Source organism: Salvelinus alpinus, chromosome 28 (assembly GCF_045679555.1).
Source record: "Salvelinus alpinus chromosome 28, SLU_Salpinus.1, whole genome shotgun sequence".
Taxonomy (NCBI): Eukaryota; Metazoa; Chordata; class Actinopteri; order Salmoniformes; family Salmonidae; genus Salvelinus; species Salvelinus alpinus.
The window spans coordinates 14,121,797-14,138,653 of NC_092113.1; the positions used below are offsets into that span (position 1 = coordinate 14,121,797).

The following is a 16,857-nucleotide window of genomic DNA, read 5'->3' on the forward strand; positions in this document are numbered from 1 at the left end:
TCCCCAGGTCCAGAACAAATTCAAGGAAACTAACAGTATTATACGGGTTCATGAGTGCATGGAACTCCATTTCATATAGCGCAAGTGAACAGCAAACCTGGTTTGAAAAAAACAAATAAAGCAACACCTCACGACACAACGCCTCTCCCCCATGTGACCTACTTGTTGTGTGTATGTACTGACATGTATGTGTAACTGATAGATGCACACACACAACATGTTAATGTTTTTAAATGTATGTAAATTGTAAAGTCTTTTGTCTGTAATGTATTTTCTGTTGTGTGTTGGACCCCAGTAAGACGAGCTCTCACCATTGACGTCGGATAATGGGGATCCTAATAACTCAAATCAAATAAAGCATCTTAGAGTTGGTGTTCTGATTTAGGATCAGTTTTGCCTTTTAGATCATATTGATCACAACAGAGGGGACCTGATCCTAGATCAGCAATCCTACCCGCCGAACAGCCCCACTGTGAACACAGTAAGATCCAGATGTACCAGGAATGAGTCCTTCCTTGAGGTAATCACTGGTCCTGGCAATCAGAGAAATGGCTACAGGGAGTGAAAGAATTACATAAAGCAGTGGATCCCAAACTGTGGGGCATGCTGGGTTTTTAAGGAACTCAGTCTGACTTTCAACTTACTCTTGAAAGTTGTAATAGGAGAATGCACAAGGTGCACTTTCTAAATTGGGTAGCGCATCATCAGTTGTCCTTTTGTCACGTCAGTCACTGCAGACCTTAGAGAGCTATTTATAACTTGTCAGAAATGTCCAGATCAATTAGCCGAGGTCAGATAACATTTTTTAGCTAGGTGTTTTTGCCCATTGGTTTTGACATTCAGGGAGAAAATGTTCTAATGTTTGAGCCACTCAGATACAGTGTCACATGAACACATACAAGACATGGCAAAATGTATAGAATTGTAGGAAATTAGCTTTAAAACCACAAAATGTTCTCTCCACCCCATATCAAAATGCATATAATTGCAGGAAATTTTCTTTAAAATGGCAACAAACAAAAACTATCCACACCATGGCAAAACATATGTAGAATTGCAGGAAATAAGATATAAACCTGGAAAATGTTCTCTCCTCCAACAAGAGGGGTGAGAACAGTCGTGGACAGTGCATGTGCCCATAGAAATAGCGTGGGATGTTCCCCTATGACAGAAGGGGGTGAAAAGTGTTTGGGAACCACTGACATAAAGGAAATAGAGCGAAAGAAACTACAGGTAGAGGAAGAGAGGCAACGAGACATCATTCCACTCACTTAGATGACAGAAGCGCCCGTACAGCCCAGGATCACACAGGCAGGCTCCATAGGTGCGATGGCAGCGCCCGTTATTGGCACAGTTACACTTCTTATTGCAAAGTTTCCCATACAGGCCCTTAGGACAGCCTACAGAGCACAGAGACACAGAGGCAAGAGTAGAAAGTACAACATATAATAATGTGCACCAATATTAAGATTTGCACTTTTAGGACAATTCCATTGGTTCATTTGCAAGCTAAATAAATTGTACATTTTTGAGAGAATGCAATGCTATTTTTATCCAGTGCTGCATGATAACATGAATCTGTGCCAACTCACCATCCTGGCACATGTCCCCGCTGATGCCAGGCGGGCAGCGGCAGTGCCCGTTCACAGGGTCACAGGTGGCACCATTCTTACACTTACAGCTGAAGGAGCAGTTCCTGCCAAAGGTACCCTCTGGACAAGCTGGGCATAGGGAAGGGGAGAGAGAGCGAGAGAGGGTGAGAGAAGCAGAGACAGAGGTAGGGCGTTATTTCTCTCAACAAAGCTATATACAGAATTTTCTGTATGATGATTATGTCTGACAGAATGTGAAATGCCATTTAAACATAAGGAAGGCCACTTTTATAGCTTCACCCAGCAACAGAAATATTTGGTTAGAACTTAGATGACTAGTAACACAACAAACTGTAGCAAAATGTTTTGCAAAGGAAATGTTTTGCAGTCCCCTCCATGTTTACACTGGTTTGCTTTTGTTTAGTTCCTAGTAAATACATTCTCAGGTGATCAGCATCACCTGTGACTTTGAGCGTTTAAACCCTGTTGATGTTTTGATGTTTTGTTTTCTCTGTATGGCTTCACTCACTCTGGTTGCAGACAACGCCTGTCCACCCATCAGGACAGTCACAGTGGCCCTCCATGTCACACACGCCACCGTTGGAACAGTCGTCACACGTCAGGCTGCAGTCGTAACCAAACGTGTTGTTTAGACACACTGGGGAGGTGGAAGAAGAGGAGAAGAAGGAAGAGGAAGAAAAAATATACACAGTAGCAGTCAAAAGTTTGGACACACCTACTCATTCCAGGGTTTTTCTTTAGTTTAACTATGTTCTACATTGTGGAATAATAGTGAAGACATCAAAACAATAACACATATGGAATCAAGTAGTAACCAAAAAAGTTTGAGATTCTTCAAAGTAGCCACCCTTTGCCTTGATGACAGCTTTGCACACTCTTGGCATTCTCTCAATCAACTTCATGAGGTAGTCACCTAGAATGCATTTCAGTTAACAGGTGTGCCTTGTTATAAGTGAATTTGTGGAATGTCTTTCCTTCTTAATGTGTTTGAGCCAATCAGTTCTGTTGTGACAAGGTAGGGTTGGTATACAGAAGATAGCCCTATTTGGTAAAAGACCAAGTCCATATTATGGCAAAAACAGCTGAAATAAGCAAAGAGAAACAACAGTCCATCATTACTTTATGACATGAAGGTCAGTCAATCCAGGAAAATATCAAGAACTTTTAATGTAGGATAGCCCCCTTTTTTTTTGTTTTCACCTAAATGACATACCCAAATCTAACTGCCTGTAGCTCAGGCCCTGAAGCAAGGATATGCATATTCTTGATACCATTTGAAAGGAAACACTTTGATGTTTGTGGAAATGTGAATTGAATGTAGGAGAATATAACACAATAGATCTGGTAGAAGAAAATACAAAGAAAAAGACAACTGTTTTATATTATTTTTTCTCTACCACCATCTTTGAAATGCAACAGAAAGGTCCCAAATCTAGCCATCACTCTGGTGTCCACAAGAGGGCAGCAGTGTACGTGCAACGTTTCAGACTGATAACTTGAAGAATGAGCAAGCTACATGACATTTAGTGTGAAGTCACCCAGGTACATTTGGGCAAATCGTGAAGGACGCATTTACATTGACATTACATTTTTCTGCAAGAATATCATCAAATCTGTGTACCTGTCCTTTGATTTAGCTTTTCCAGTATTAGTAGCCATATTGTAAGTTCAACATTTGCAAAACATCCAGTTTTCATAACTTTATAACTCTCCATATTCTTGCCATCTTTGTCCAGAAGGAAAAGGCTTGCTGTTGCACAAGGTCAGCAGCAAAACTGTGTGACAGATACGGGATTTCCTCCCGTAAAGCCCAGCTCATTGGCTATCTAGCTAGCTAGATTGTTTGACCCCGATTGGTGCTTATTTGACAAAGTTACAGTCAATCAAGTGAAGACCGCCCGAGTCATCTGCGCGCCATGAAGGTGTCGCTCTCTGACCAAATTTCCTAATGATATAGTGGTAACGTTCTGGTTACATCCTATGACCTCTGAGGAATAAATACGAACATAATTTGACTGGTTGAAACAACGTTTAGGGTTAGATTTTCACAGATTCCTTTCTTTGCAAATTGAATGAGTGGAAATACAAAATCGATCGTGCATGCTATATGGACATTTTTAGGATATGAAAAAGGATTTTATCTAACAAAACTACATTTCATGTTATCTCTGGGACCCTTTGGATGATAAATCAGAGCAAGATTTCAGAATGTAAGTACACATTTCACCTTCAGAGGTGAATTTATCAAACCTATCGCTGTGAAAAAAGTGTTTTGTTGTTAGGAGCTCTCCTCAAACAATAGCATGGCATTTTTTCGCAGTAATAGCTACTGTAAATTGGACAGTGCAGTTATATTAACAAGAATTTAAGCTTTCAGCCAAAACAAGACACTTATATGTACTGACATTTGTTGTTTCTCTAAAATCTGCGATCGTGACACACGGCGCTGCATGATTTACAACTGTCCCGTTGACGGGACGCCTATCCCTTTAAAATTTCTTCAAGTGCAGAAGCAAAAACCATCAAACGCTATGATGAAACTGTCCATGAGGACCGCCACAGGAAAGGAAGAGGATAAGTTAATTAGTTACCAGCCTCAATAATTGCAGCCAAAATAAATGCTTCACAGAGTTCAAGTAACAGACACATCTCAACATCAACTGTTCAGAGGAGACTGTTGTGAATCATTTCTTCATGGTCGCATTGCTGCAAAGAAACTACTACTAAAGGACATCAATAATAAGAAGAGACATGCTTGGGCCAAGAAACACGAGCAATGGACATTAGACCAGTGGAAACCTGTCCTTTGGTCTGATGAGTCCAAATTTGAGATTTTTGGTTCCAACCTGTCAAAGTCGTGTGTATAGGTGGCAGGGAAGTCAGGCGCAGGAGAGTCAAACGGAGTGTAAAATTGAGTCTTTTAATGAATGTCCAAGTACATGCTCCATAACACTAATAAGAAACGAACATAAACAAATATGGGTACAAAGACCCGTCGCGCACCTATACACATAAAAAACAATACTAACAAGAAACAATCTCTGACAAAGACATGAGGGGAAACAGAGGGTTAAATACACAAGAGGTAATGGATGGGATTGAAAACAGGTGTGTGGGAAGACAAGACAAAACCAATGGAAAATGAAAAATAGATCGATGATGGCTAGAAGACTGGTGACGTCGACCGCCGAACACCGCCCGAACAAGGAGAGGCAACGACTTCGGCAGAAGTCGTGACACAACCACCATGTGAGACGCAGAGTAGGTGAACCGACAATGTGTGGTTCCCACCGTGAAGCACGAAGGAGGTGTGATGGTGTGGGGATCCTTTGCTGGTGACACTGTCTGTGATTTATTTAGAATTCAAGGCACACTTTACCAGCATGGCTACCACAGCATTCTGCAGCTATACGCCATCCCATCTAATTAGTTGGACTATCATTTGTTTTTCAACAGGACAATGACCCAAAACACACCTCCAGGCTGTTTGACCAAGAAGGAGAGTGATGGAGTGCTGCATCAGATGACCTGGCCTCCATAATCACCCGACCTCAACCCAATTGAGATGGTTTGGGATGAGTTGGACCGCAGAGTGAAGGAAAATCAGCCAACAAGTGCTCAGCATATGTGGGAACTCATTCAAGACTGTTGGAAAAGCATTCCTCATGAAGCTGGTTGAGAGAATGCCAAGAGTGTGCAAAGCTGTCAAAGGCAATGTCACGACTTCCGCCAAAGTTGGTTCCTCTCCTTGTTCGGGCGGCTTTCGGCGGTTCGGCATCGCCGGTCTTCTAGCCATCATTCATCCATTTTTAATTGTCCATTTGTTTTGTCTTGTCTTCCCACACACCTGGTTTAAATTCCATCATTACATGTTGTGTATTTAACCCTCTGTTCCCCCCATGTCCTTGTCCGGAATTGTTTATTGTAAGTGCTTGTGCACGTTATTTCTGGTGTGCAACGGGTTTTGTACTCATTGTATTGATTATTCTGTTTACGGTGATTTTTATTATTAAACGGCGCCATTGTAACACAGTTTTTGCTCTCCTGCGCCTGACTTCTCTGCCACCAGTACGCACCCCTTACAGGCAAAGCGTGGCTACTTTGAAGAATCTAAAATCTAAAATAAATTTTGTTTTGTTGAAAACTTTTTTTGGTTACTACATGATTCCATGTGTCATTTCATAGTTTTGATGTCTTCAATATTATTCTACAATGTAGAAAATTTTAAAAAATAAATAAAAACCCTTGAATGAGTAGGTGTGTCCAAACTTTTGACTGGTACTGTATACGTAGATAAATATTGAGAAAAGGACTTGGAGTAATCTTTTAAAATAACCAAATTCTACATCGGTGCAAACAAGCTGTTTAGGAACTGCTTATAAGCTGCTTGTATAGGTGTTACGACAGCCTTATGTAGATGTTACTACAGGTGTATGTATACCAAAGGTCTGGGTGAGGGTGCTCTGGGCCCGCAGCTCTCCCAGGCTGTCCTCGTCGTAGTCGTCATAACGCTCCAGCGGCTGGAAGTAGTCCCTCAGCAGGGTTATCTGGGGCAGAGGGCGCTCCACTGCGATGTGGCTGCTCCACTCCAACGCCTCTACTGCCCCCTCCAGGGCTGGAGGGAGAGAGTACAACAGTCATTGTCATTCTCCTTGCACACTTTCTCTCCAAACTAATATCCAGTTGAGCATGCCACTTATTAACATAAAGCAATTTGTTGCTTGTAAACTCTGGGCCCTAGCTATAGCCTTTAACTTGTACTGCCAGTTATAGCCTACCACTAAGGCCCAGAGTTTTTTCTAGTCAGGAAAACTCCTGGCCCAATGTATTATTTCTACCTGACTACCACCAAGACAGGATTCATATCTGATCCACTTACGAATACAAGAGACACGGTCCTCATCTAGCCGGTGTCCTAGGTGACAGTAGCACTGAAAGGAGCCGGCTGTGTTCTGGCAGGTATGGTCACAGCCTCCGTTGTCTACCAGACACTCATCCACATCTGCAACATCAACCAGAAAATGCAGATTTCCTGAAGAAAATGTATGTGCTTGCTTCAGCAGTCTAAAATATATTTCATGGTAGTGTCAGAGGTTTAAATTGTTAGAGGCAAATGTACAGTTTAAGTTGAAGCAAGCAACCTTATTAAAACAGCACAGAAAATGGCATTAAAGAGCACCATAGGTTCAGCATCATCATGACATGACATCGTCGTACACAGCGGGGTGTCTTCCTGCTTAGAAACATCAACAACGGAACTCAAATCTGCCAAGACTGCGATTATTGGCGCCATCCAATTTGCCCCCTTGTAGTATACATACAGTGTACAGTATATTGGGAAGAGCCAACTATTACAATATTGACAGATTTAGATTCTGTTGATGTCTTTAAGTAAGCAGCAAGTCATAACACTGTGTAGATAGGTTTTAAAAAACATATTTGATCCCATTTTGATCAAGGAAGTTATGTTGCTTAATAGAACGTACCATCACAGCCACACCCATCCGAATTGAGACGGTAGCCAGCCCCGCAGTAGCATTCGTAGCCCCCGGGATAGTTGGTACAGTCCTGCTCGCAGCACGAGCTTCCCACCTCACACTCGTCCAAGTCTGAAACATACACAGTCGTTGTTGACAAGCCTGTCTATGGAGAGATTTGAGTGGCAAATTAATGTAAAATCCTAAATTATTTGCAGATAAAAATCACTCCATATCGATCAAACTGCTCTTTGCTCACCCACACATGTCCTGAGGTCGTCGTCCAGGTGGTAACCGTGGTGACAGCTGCAGACAGGTCCGAGGGTGGACTGTTGGCACTTTTGGGAACAGCCTCCGTTGGCAGTCTCACAACCATTCACGATCTCCATCTCGATTCCTTAAGAGAAATAAATATGGCCACATGCCCAGAATATAGGAGTGTCGTTGCATTGAAGTTCTGCTGATCTACGCAGACATTCGAACTAGCATTAGAGTTGACTGAGAAAGATTGGGAGTTGACTGAGGGTGAATAAGAGTTGACATAGTGAATGTTAGTTGACTGAGAGAGAAAGGGAGTTGACAAAGTGAATAACAGGACTGTGAGTGAATGTGAGTTGACTGAGGGTGAATGGGAGTTGACAGAGTGAATGAGAGTTGACAGCGAGAATGGAAGTTGACTGAGTGAAAATGATAGTTGACAGAGTGAATGGGAGTTGACTTACGATAGCATTTCCTGCCATCGGCACCCAGCTCGTACGCTGGGTTACAGACACAGGTGAAGGAGCCCTGGGTGTTATGGCAACCGTGGGCACAAGCAGCTTGGTCGGTCTCACACTCATCAATGTCTGGGACACACACACACACAACTTTGAACTACTTGCTTTTGAGCATTATCATCATAATCCTCATCACCACCATAACCAATAAAAACATCACCAGACTCATTTAGCAAATGATGGATATTCACCTTCACAGTTTTTGCCATCCTGTGCCAGTGTGTATCCAGGAAGACAGTTGCACTGAGCTCTCCCTCCGTCATTCTTGCAGGTGTGCATACAGCCCCCATTTCTGTCTGCACAGGGGCTTCTTACTGAAATACAGTTACATGGGATGAGTACACACACACGAACATTGAAAGAAACATACACGCACACAAACGCACGCACGCACACACACATTTCATAATATGCACTTGTCACTTGCCTTCTCTCTCTCTCTGACTAATAGAGATATATGCATAACACACATAAGCAACATACACACACACATTGTGACGGCCCTGAACCGTCTCAGTGCTTCTCCTTCCAATAGGGCGCTTCCCTATTAATTCCCAATTAAATAGCCAGCATCAGCAGCTCATAGTGGGTTGGTGATGAATGAGGATGTGTTCAACCCTCAGTTCCGAAGCTTCTTTACTCAGTTTGTTTTGTTGTATTTAAAAGTGTGCTTTGTAGCCTAGTCGCAAGTTTAACCAGGATCGGATCCACTCATTGCTTCCTTTGGACTACACATCTGTTGTTCTCCGCTAGTTCTTCATGGCCTTTCTCCGCTGGAGATCTGTTGGTGGATTGGATTGTCTGACTGACTGATTGACTAGAACTATTTTGCATACAGTATTTCATTTGTTTTAGAGTGATGTATACCGTGAAGATTTAAGACTTATTGAGATGTGATATTCTTCATGGTTGTGTGGTAAAATAGTTTATATTTTGATTGTATGATTGAGACTGGGTTTACGCTACACTTTATGAACGAACAAACATTACTTGAGTTCACTGTATGGGACTTTTCTGAAGGAACCAGAGCTCATTATTTGTTATATTATTATGTGTGTGATCATTTATGTTGGTAATACAACCCACACAAAAGAATAGAGTTGTTTTGAAGTTATTTCCAATGTTTTAAGGGTTTATGAAAAGTGTATGTCCATCCTGACTTTTACATGAGTCCTTTGTATTGGTGTAGACTTGACGGACCAGACGGGACTCATTCCCTCCCAAACCAAAAGGAAAAATCAATATTTTCTCTGGTAGGCACAACCTACCTGGCACCCCTACAAACAATAAACTCAAGTCAAAACCGTTACAACATACACAGACTGACAGAAACACACACACACACTTCATCTCTTGCTAGCCCTTCTCCCCTGTGGATTTAAGGGAGTAAGTGGGTAATGGGGTTAAATGGGGGTGTGGTTACTTTCTCTGTGCAGAACAGGCCATAATTACTTTCATGTCTGCACCCCCGAGAAGTGAATTTCCAAGGAGCTCCACTTACTAGAAATTATGCACTTTTTAAAACTTTTTAGATGTTTTCTTGGTAGTTAGTTGTTGATGTATGGAAGACGAAGTTAGACAGTGCACATCTAGCTAAGCAAGAAATGGAGAAGGCTTCATATATTGTAAAGGGACAGAAAATCAGAAAAGGTAGGAGATGTCCACATCTGCCCAAAGATAGATAGGATACAGCAGTAACAATGTTACTTTTTCACAATGCAGGTTTGTTTGAAATCCACCCTAGGTGGATAACTATTTAATGCGTTCCTATATGTCGCTTTTGGATCGGGGTTTGGTAACCATAGCAACAGCGGAACTCTGGTAATCCTCCTGAAGATTGCATTTACCAGTCATTCTGCTGGCAAGACGATGACGGCCTAGTCGGACTGGTCTCTCTCTCAGACCTTGGAGTCTGATACAAGACAGGAGGAATTTCAAAGCCTGCCAAAGTGCACAGTAATTTAACATATAGGGTTATTACAGTGTTCACTCCCAAATAGCTGCATTCTCTATATTACATCCTAATACATTTATATAATTGTATCCCCCCTTTAGTGCTAAAATTGGCCTAATGCATGTCTGGTATCAAAACCATTTAAATATCATTTCAATCCTATTGGATCTAAAATAGCATTGACATCTCTCAAAGTGCTTTTTTTCTTTTGATGTGAAAATGTGAAATTCCAAGAATATTAAATACGTCCATATGTCTTGATATATAAAATATGACATGATATATCTGAGATCTACTTGTCGACCACAATAAGAACCGTCTGAAGGATCTGAGCTGCCAATGGGCCTTGGGTAAGGACTAAGGACTGCCAGGCACGATATCTGAAGACAACCACTCCAGCACAGCTGTATCCTCTATCTACTATATCTTTACCAGGAGGAAATCTGGGTGCTATAGTTTGGCCTAGTAGTCATTAACACAAGCTAGTAAGTACAGTATCGATGAACATAATCGGTGCCGTCTCTAGCCTTTAAGTATGTTTCAAATTCATTGCGAGCCATGGCTGTCAAACGCCTTTATGCGGTCATACTAAATGGGCATGGGAAACAACAATGGCCACATGTGCATTTGAGTTTGTTTAAAGTGCTACTTTTATGAGGATGCAGTGTTTGTCCACGGTTTTCATGAGCCTTGTTTGAGAAAATAATGTGGAGTTGGTAAGGAAAACACCAGGCTGGAGTTAAAGTCATGGAATTGCATCAGGTTTATTCGGCCCCACGACAGAACAGACAGGCAGACAGACAGACAGTCAACACAGCCAACACAGTCAACACAGTCAACACAGTCCTCACAGTCAACACAGTCAACACAGCCAACACAGCCAACACAGCCAACACAGTCAACACAGCCAACACAGTCAACACAGCCAACACAGTCTGCACAGTCAACACAGTCCGCACAGTCAACACAGCCAACACAGCCAACACAGTCAACACAGCCAACACAGTCAACACAGTCCGCACAGTCCGCACAGTCAACACAGTCAACACAGTCAACACAGCCAACACAGCCAACACAGTCAACACAGCCAACACAGTCAACACAGCCAACACAGTCAACACAGCCAACACAGCCAACACAGTCAACCCAGTCAACACAGCCAACACAGTCAACACAGTCAACACAGCCAACACAGTCAACACAGCCAACACGGCAACACAGCCAACACAGCCAACACAGTCAACACAGTCAACACAGCCAACACAGTCAACACAGCCAACAAAGTCAACACAGCTAGCATGGCCAGCACAGTCAGCATTTTGTAATTTCACCTCAGCCCTGACATGGCAAAAAAAGACAAAAAAGGTTTTTGCTGCATGGAGATTCAAGGCCAAGATGGACTGAGAAATTGCGTGTGCACCCACATCCACTATAATGTTTAGGCACAACAGTGCAGTAACATTGATTACATTGGTTTTGACAAAACTAGTGTAATGCGACACTACATCATGGTGGATCATTGCTATCAGTCAGCCACAGAACACATGTGTGTGAGCCATGCAACACTTCTAGATAAACGACCATCAACTTGATCTGTGTCTGGACATGACTTTATTATTCATATTGAACATATGGAATATTACACGGACAGACTTTTCTTTATGGCAGTCTAGCGGCACTTACATATGCAGTGTTTGCCGTCCTCTGCGAGCTGATAGTTGGGTCTGCAGCGACACTGGTAGTGAGCCGGGGACAGCTGCACACAGTTCTGCTCACAGCTTCCATTGCTGACGGCACAGGATCGGACGGCTGGAGACAAACACACAGAGAGCGACAACAGATCAATAATTACAGGTGATGTATAGTACACAAATAAAGTTGATTTATTATCATATGAAGAAAAAATACCTGTTTAGATGCTCTCAAAGTCTAATGCAGACAGACAATTTGACCACTATTGTTTTTTGTTCCAATTACCTACATTGACACAGGCCCAGAGTTTTTCATGAGAGCAGGATAAACTCCTGGCCCTAACAATGACTAGTAATTGTTATGAACATTACATGTACAGTAGGTCTGCTTTCTCTGACAGCAGGAGCAAGTGTTCGTCTATATGTTTTCTCACAAAGAGCGAGACACCACGAGATCGTTTCAAACATTTGATTTATCATAACCCAAGGTGAACTGTATCTCTTTATGAGAAGTAGCTCCTCCATTTTCATTTGGATGAACTCAGAAAAGGGAGTCCCAGTTTCAAAACCAAAACAAACATGTACCCCGTCTCCACTCCACCCTTGGAACGTGATGATCGCAGACACTGTCCCCTCTGCTCCAATCTGTTTTCCCTTCGATTGCTATCTCGGAAGAAAAGCCCAATAATAACATGGAGAGAAATGCCGGAGATAATTCATTTTTTGCTGCTCCATTAGCGAGTCATCGTGTTGGGCCAAGAAGCATACGGACAGCAGGGGGTACTTACGTGGCTCATTGCAGTGAACCTTGTACAGAAACAACCCCTGCCGCTAACCTCTAGGCCATTGGAACCTTATGTACAGTATATCTGACAGGAATGGATAGATATAAGCAATATGGTAGTGGCTTAACCAATATTGCTTACACCTAGTCCTGTCAGATCTACTAAAGTACCTAGAGTGGTATAGGGGCAATGGGTTGTTTCTGGACAGGGCCTATGTTTATGGAGGAAAGCCATGAGATTGTCTTCCCCTGACTGGCAACGTGCCCCGGGAAGCCAACATGAGTCAGCGGACAGTGTTGCTTAGGAAGATAGATTGCCCATTTGCTCTCCATTGTTTGTAAATCAATCAACACTCCACATAGCCAATATGTGAGCCAGGTAGGCATATAGCGTTGGTCCAAGTTTCACTGATTCTCAAAGAACAATGATAGTTTTCCTAATGATGGATGAGTTGGCTCTTTTGACTGTGCTAAGATCAAATGAGACTGACTGTCTGCAGTTAGCTTCTATAGTACTTGCTCCTGGTTTCAGGAGGAATCACAGGAACAGAGCTCTTAGTGGAGGGAGGCTCCCGAGCACTCTAGTGTGAAGAGGGAGAGAGACATGCTTTCCTGGCTGGTTTGGTTCATCTGGGTATGCTAGGGGACAGTTGAGACTACTTAGGGCTCATAATCTAAAAGGCCAGACATACATGGGTCGACACTTTTTTCAGGGAAAGGGAGGACTTCATTGAAAGGAAATGAAGCATTATCAAGAGTGAGTCTTTCCTTTAAACTTTTGTGAAGTAGGATCACAATACTCATATTTTTTTCAGTAAGCCATATCACACACAGTTTATTAAGGATGTCTTATGTTTTTCTACTGTTTGGAACATCGTTGAGTTCATCAGCTGCCTTTCATTTAAAGGAGGAAATCGAGGCCTGGTGAAAAACAGCGTGAGAAAGACGAGACGGTTTGGTTGACACATCATGCCATCAGAGGTTTCCGTGCCTTCAAAGCAGCCTGATTAAAATCTAAATAACTCTATTGATTCTGTGCTTCTGGACTGCACACAGATGATGTGCATAAGACTACAGGGAATCTAAAATTAGCGCGTGTCGAAGCACATGGTCTGCCTCTTCAATGGTGGAAAGGAAAAGCAATGTGATTGAAAGTCTTTGTAGTTGAGCTGAGAGGACAGCATTTGGGGTGGCCAACCCTGGAGAGCTCTAAGTGGTCCACATTTTGTTCCAGCTCAGCTTTAACAGTAACACACCTGTTTCTACTAAATAGCTGTAAGACCTTGATTAGCTGAACCAGGTATGTTAGTGCCAGGCTGGAACAAAAGCCTGCACACCCAGTAGCTCTCCAGGAAAAGGGGTTGGCCACCTGCACTCTAAATCATCACTCTGCAGAATTCTATTCACAAACTGAGGTAGTGTAATTTGGGGCCCATTTCGAGTATCTCTATGGTAATTACTCATTGAAAAATAACAGGCACACTAACATTTCATCCAGACCAGCTCTGGTCAAAGCCAACTGTGTTTCAACAGGCCTCGGTGCTTCCCACCCACTGGGCACACACTGGTTGAATAAACGTTGTTTCCACGTAATTTCAATGAAATTACATTGAACCAATGTGGAAAAGACGTTGAATTGACGTCTGTGCCCGCTGTGCGGTAATGCTCCCTAATCAATCAGAGAGAGAGGTATCCTGACACGCTGTTGTTGTGTGCCATAGCTGTTAATTAAAATAAGCTTTCTGATGCATCACTGGAACTCGCAGAGGAAAACAGATGAGATCTAAGCGAGAGAGTGTGTGTGCGCATGCACACATATGTGAGAGAGAGAGAGAGAGAGAAAGAAAAGGGGGAGACACTGCAATACTATATACGCCCAGACACAAACCTGCTCTGACAGGGCTGCTGGGGAACAGTGGGAAAGCTTGTCTTCTGCCAGCACAACAGACTCTTTGATTCCCCCTTTTGACACAAGCAGAAGGTGGAGACCCCTCTTTCACTGCTTTGATGTGAGTCCCAGCTTCTCCCGTGGCCTAACTTCCAGACGGTGAGGGCAACAACAGAATACATCCAGTACGTTGGACCAGATCCACCTGATTCATCCCAAACCTCCCTCACCCCCGACCCCTTCACCCCTTTGACCTCAGGTGACCCCTCCACACCCTCCCCTGGATCTTACCGATGCAAGTCCGGCCATCTGTGTGCAGACGGGTGCCCGGGTTGCACTCGCAGTAGTACGAGCCCCTGGTGTTGACACATCGGTGCTGGCAGCCCCCATTATAGACCTGACACTCATCAATATCTGTGGGAGAGAAATGACAAATCACTCTTTAATAGTAAAGAACAGTAAATTGTGGTGGAACAGGTCTGCCTAGGCCCAGGGCCGGCATTATGAGCGGGGCATAGAGGGCCTGGCCTGCCCTATCGTACCTTGTAATATTGATAATTTATTTGACCGAGATGCACACCGACAGAAAGACCTATCAATCTCAGATAAATCTTCCAAGTGAGCAAAACAGCGCCCCTCTGTCTCAGTATGTGTAGCCCGTGGACAGTCGTGGCCCAAAGTTTTGAGAATGACACAAATATTCATTTCCACAAAGTTTGCTGCTTCACTGTCTTTAGATATTTTTGTCAGATGTTACTATGGAATACTGAAGTATAATTACAAGCATTTCATAAGTGTCAAAGGCTTTTATTGACAATTACATGAAGTTGATGCAAAGTCAATATTTGCAGTGTTGACCCTTCTTTTTCAAGACCTCTGCAATCCGCCATGGCATGCTGTCAATTAACTTCTGGGCCACATCCTGACTGATGGCAGCCCATTCTTGCACAATCAATGCTTGGAGTTTGTCAGAATTTGTGGGTTTTTGTTTGTCCACCCGCCTCTTGAGGATTGACCACAAGTTCTCAATGGGATTAAGGTCTGGGGAGTTTCCTGGCCATGGACCCAAAATATCGATGTTTTGTTCCCCGAGCCACTTAGTTATCTTAGTTTGCCTTATGGCAAGGTGCTCCATTATGCTGGAAAATGCATTGTTCGTCACCAAACTGTTCCTGGATGGTTGTGAGAATTTGCTCTCAAAGGATGTGTTGGTACCATTCTTTGTTCATGGCTGTGTTCTTAGGCAAAATTGTGAGTGAGCCCACTCCCTTGGCTGAGAAGCAACCCCACACATGAATGGTCTCAGGATGCTTTACTGTTGGCATGACACAGGACTGATGGTAGCGCTCACCTTGTCTTCTCCGGACAAGCTTTTTTCCGGATGCCCCAAACAATCGGAAAGGGGATTCATCAGAGAAAATTACTTTACCCCAGTCCTCAGCAGTCCAATCCCTGTACCTTTTGCAGAATATCAGTCTGTCCCTGATGTTTTTCCTGGAGAGAAGTGTCTTCTTTGCTGCCCTTTTTGACACCAGGCCATCCTCCAAATGTCTTCGCCTCACTGTGCGTGCAGATGCACTGACACCTGCCTGCTGCCATTCTTGAGCAAGCTCTGTACTGGTGGTGCCCCGATCCAGCAGCTGAATCAACTTTAGGAGACGGTCCTGGAACTTGCTGGACTTTCTTGGACGCCCTGAGGCCTTCTTCCCAACAATTGAACCACTCTCCTTGAAGTTCTTGATGATCCGATAAATGGTTGATTTAGGTGCAATCTTACTGGCAGCAATATCCTTGCCTGTAAAGCCCTTTTTGTGCAAAGCAATGATGACGGCACATGTTTCCTTGCAGGTAACCATGGTTGACAGTGGAAGAACAATGATTCCAAGCACCACCCTCCTTTTGAAGTTTCCAGTCTGTTATTCGAACTCAATCAGCATGACAGAGTGATCTCCAGCCTTGTCCTCGTCAACACTCACACCTGTGTAACAAGACATTCACTGACATGATGTCAACTGGTCCTTTTGTGGCCGGGCTGAAACAGTGGAAATGTTTTGGGGCGATTCAGTTCATTTGCATGGCAAAGAGGGACTTGCAATTAATTGCAATTCATCTGATCACTCTTCATAACATTCTGGAGTTGCCATCATACAAACTGAGGCAGCAGACTGTGTGAAAATGAATATTTGTGTCATTCTTAAAACATTTGGCCACGACTGTACTGTATCTGATGCTGTCTGGACAAAATGAATATGGCATTAGTTTGAAGGGGGGTCCCTTGTGGCCCAGCAGTTCTAGTTGAAAAAAAATGTGTGCAGCACTTGCAGACATCGGAGGTCCCATGAAAAAAAAAGCGCCCCCTATTTAAATCAAATAACCTTCCAACTGATTCGTTCTGGCACCGGTCCTGCCTAAGCACCAGAAGCCCAGCAGGCCACTTATAGAGAAGCCATTAGACACACACAGAGCAATCAGCAAGAAATACAGGCGCATGTCAATCTCACAGGGCCAGGAGGTAACTGGAGACAGATGGACGAAGGCCAGGACGGTTAGCAAAGCAAGTACTGGAGGGCTGGTAAACACACACACACACACACACACACACACACACACACACACACACACACACACACACACACACACACACACACACACACACACACACACACACACACAC

At 43.4% G+C, this 16,857-nt stretch overlaps 1 protein-coding gene across 1 annotated transcript in view; it reads right to left on the minus strand.

The window, feature by feature from the left end:
- Positions 1–16,857, minus strand: part of LOC139557235 (multiple epidermal growth factor-like domains protein 6) — an 88,118-nt gene that overhangs the window by 59,437 nt on the left and 11,824 nt on the right. The window contains exons 2-12 of the mRNA XM_071371764.1: positions 14,475–14,597; positions 11,504–11,629; positions 8,058–8,180; positions 7,813–7,935; positions 7,350–7,487; positions 7,100–7,222; positions 6,493–6,615; positions 6,055–6,228; positions 2,122–2,250; positions 1,593–1,721; positions 1,272–1,400 (exon numbers count right to left, since the gene is read on the minus strand). Coding sequence (XP_071227865.1) covers positions 1,272–1,400; positions 1,593–1,721; positions 2,122–2,250; positions 6,055–6,228; positions 6,493–6,615; positions 7,100–7,222; positions 7,350–7,487; positions 7,813–7,935; positions 8,058–8,180; positions 11,504–11,629; positions 14,475–14,597 — 1,440 coding nt within the window. The remainder of the gene's footprint in view (positions 1–1,271; positions 1,401–1,592; positions 1,722–2,121; positions 2,251–6,054; positions 6,229–6,492; positions 6,616–7,099; positions 7,223–7,349; positions 7,488–7,812; positions 7,936–8,057; positions 8,181–11,503; positions 11,630–14,474; positions 14,598–16,857) is intronic.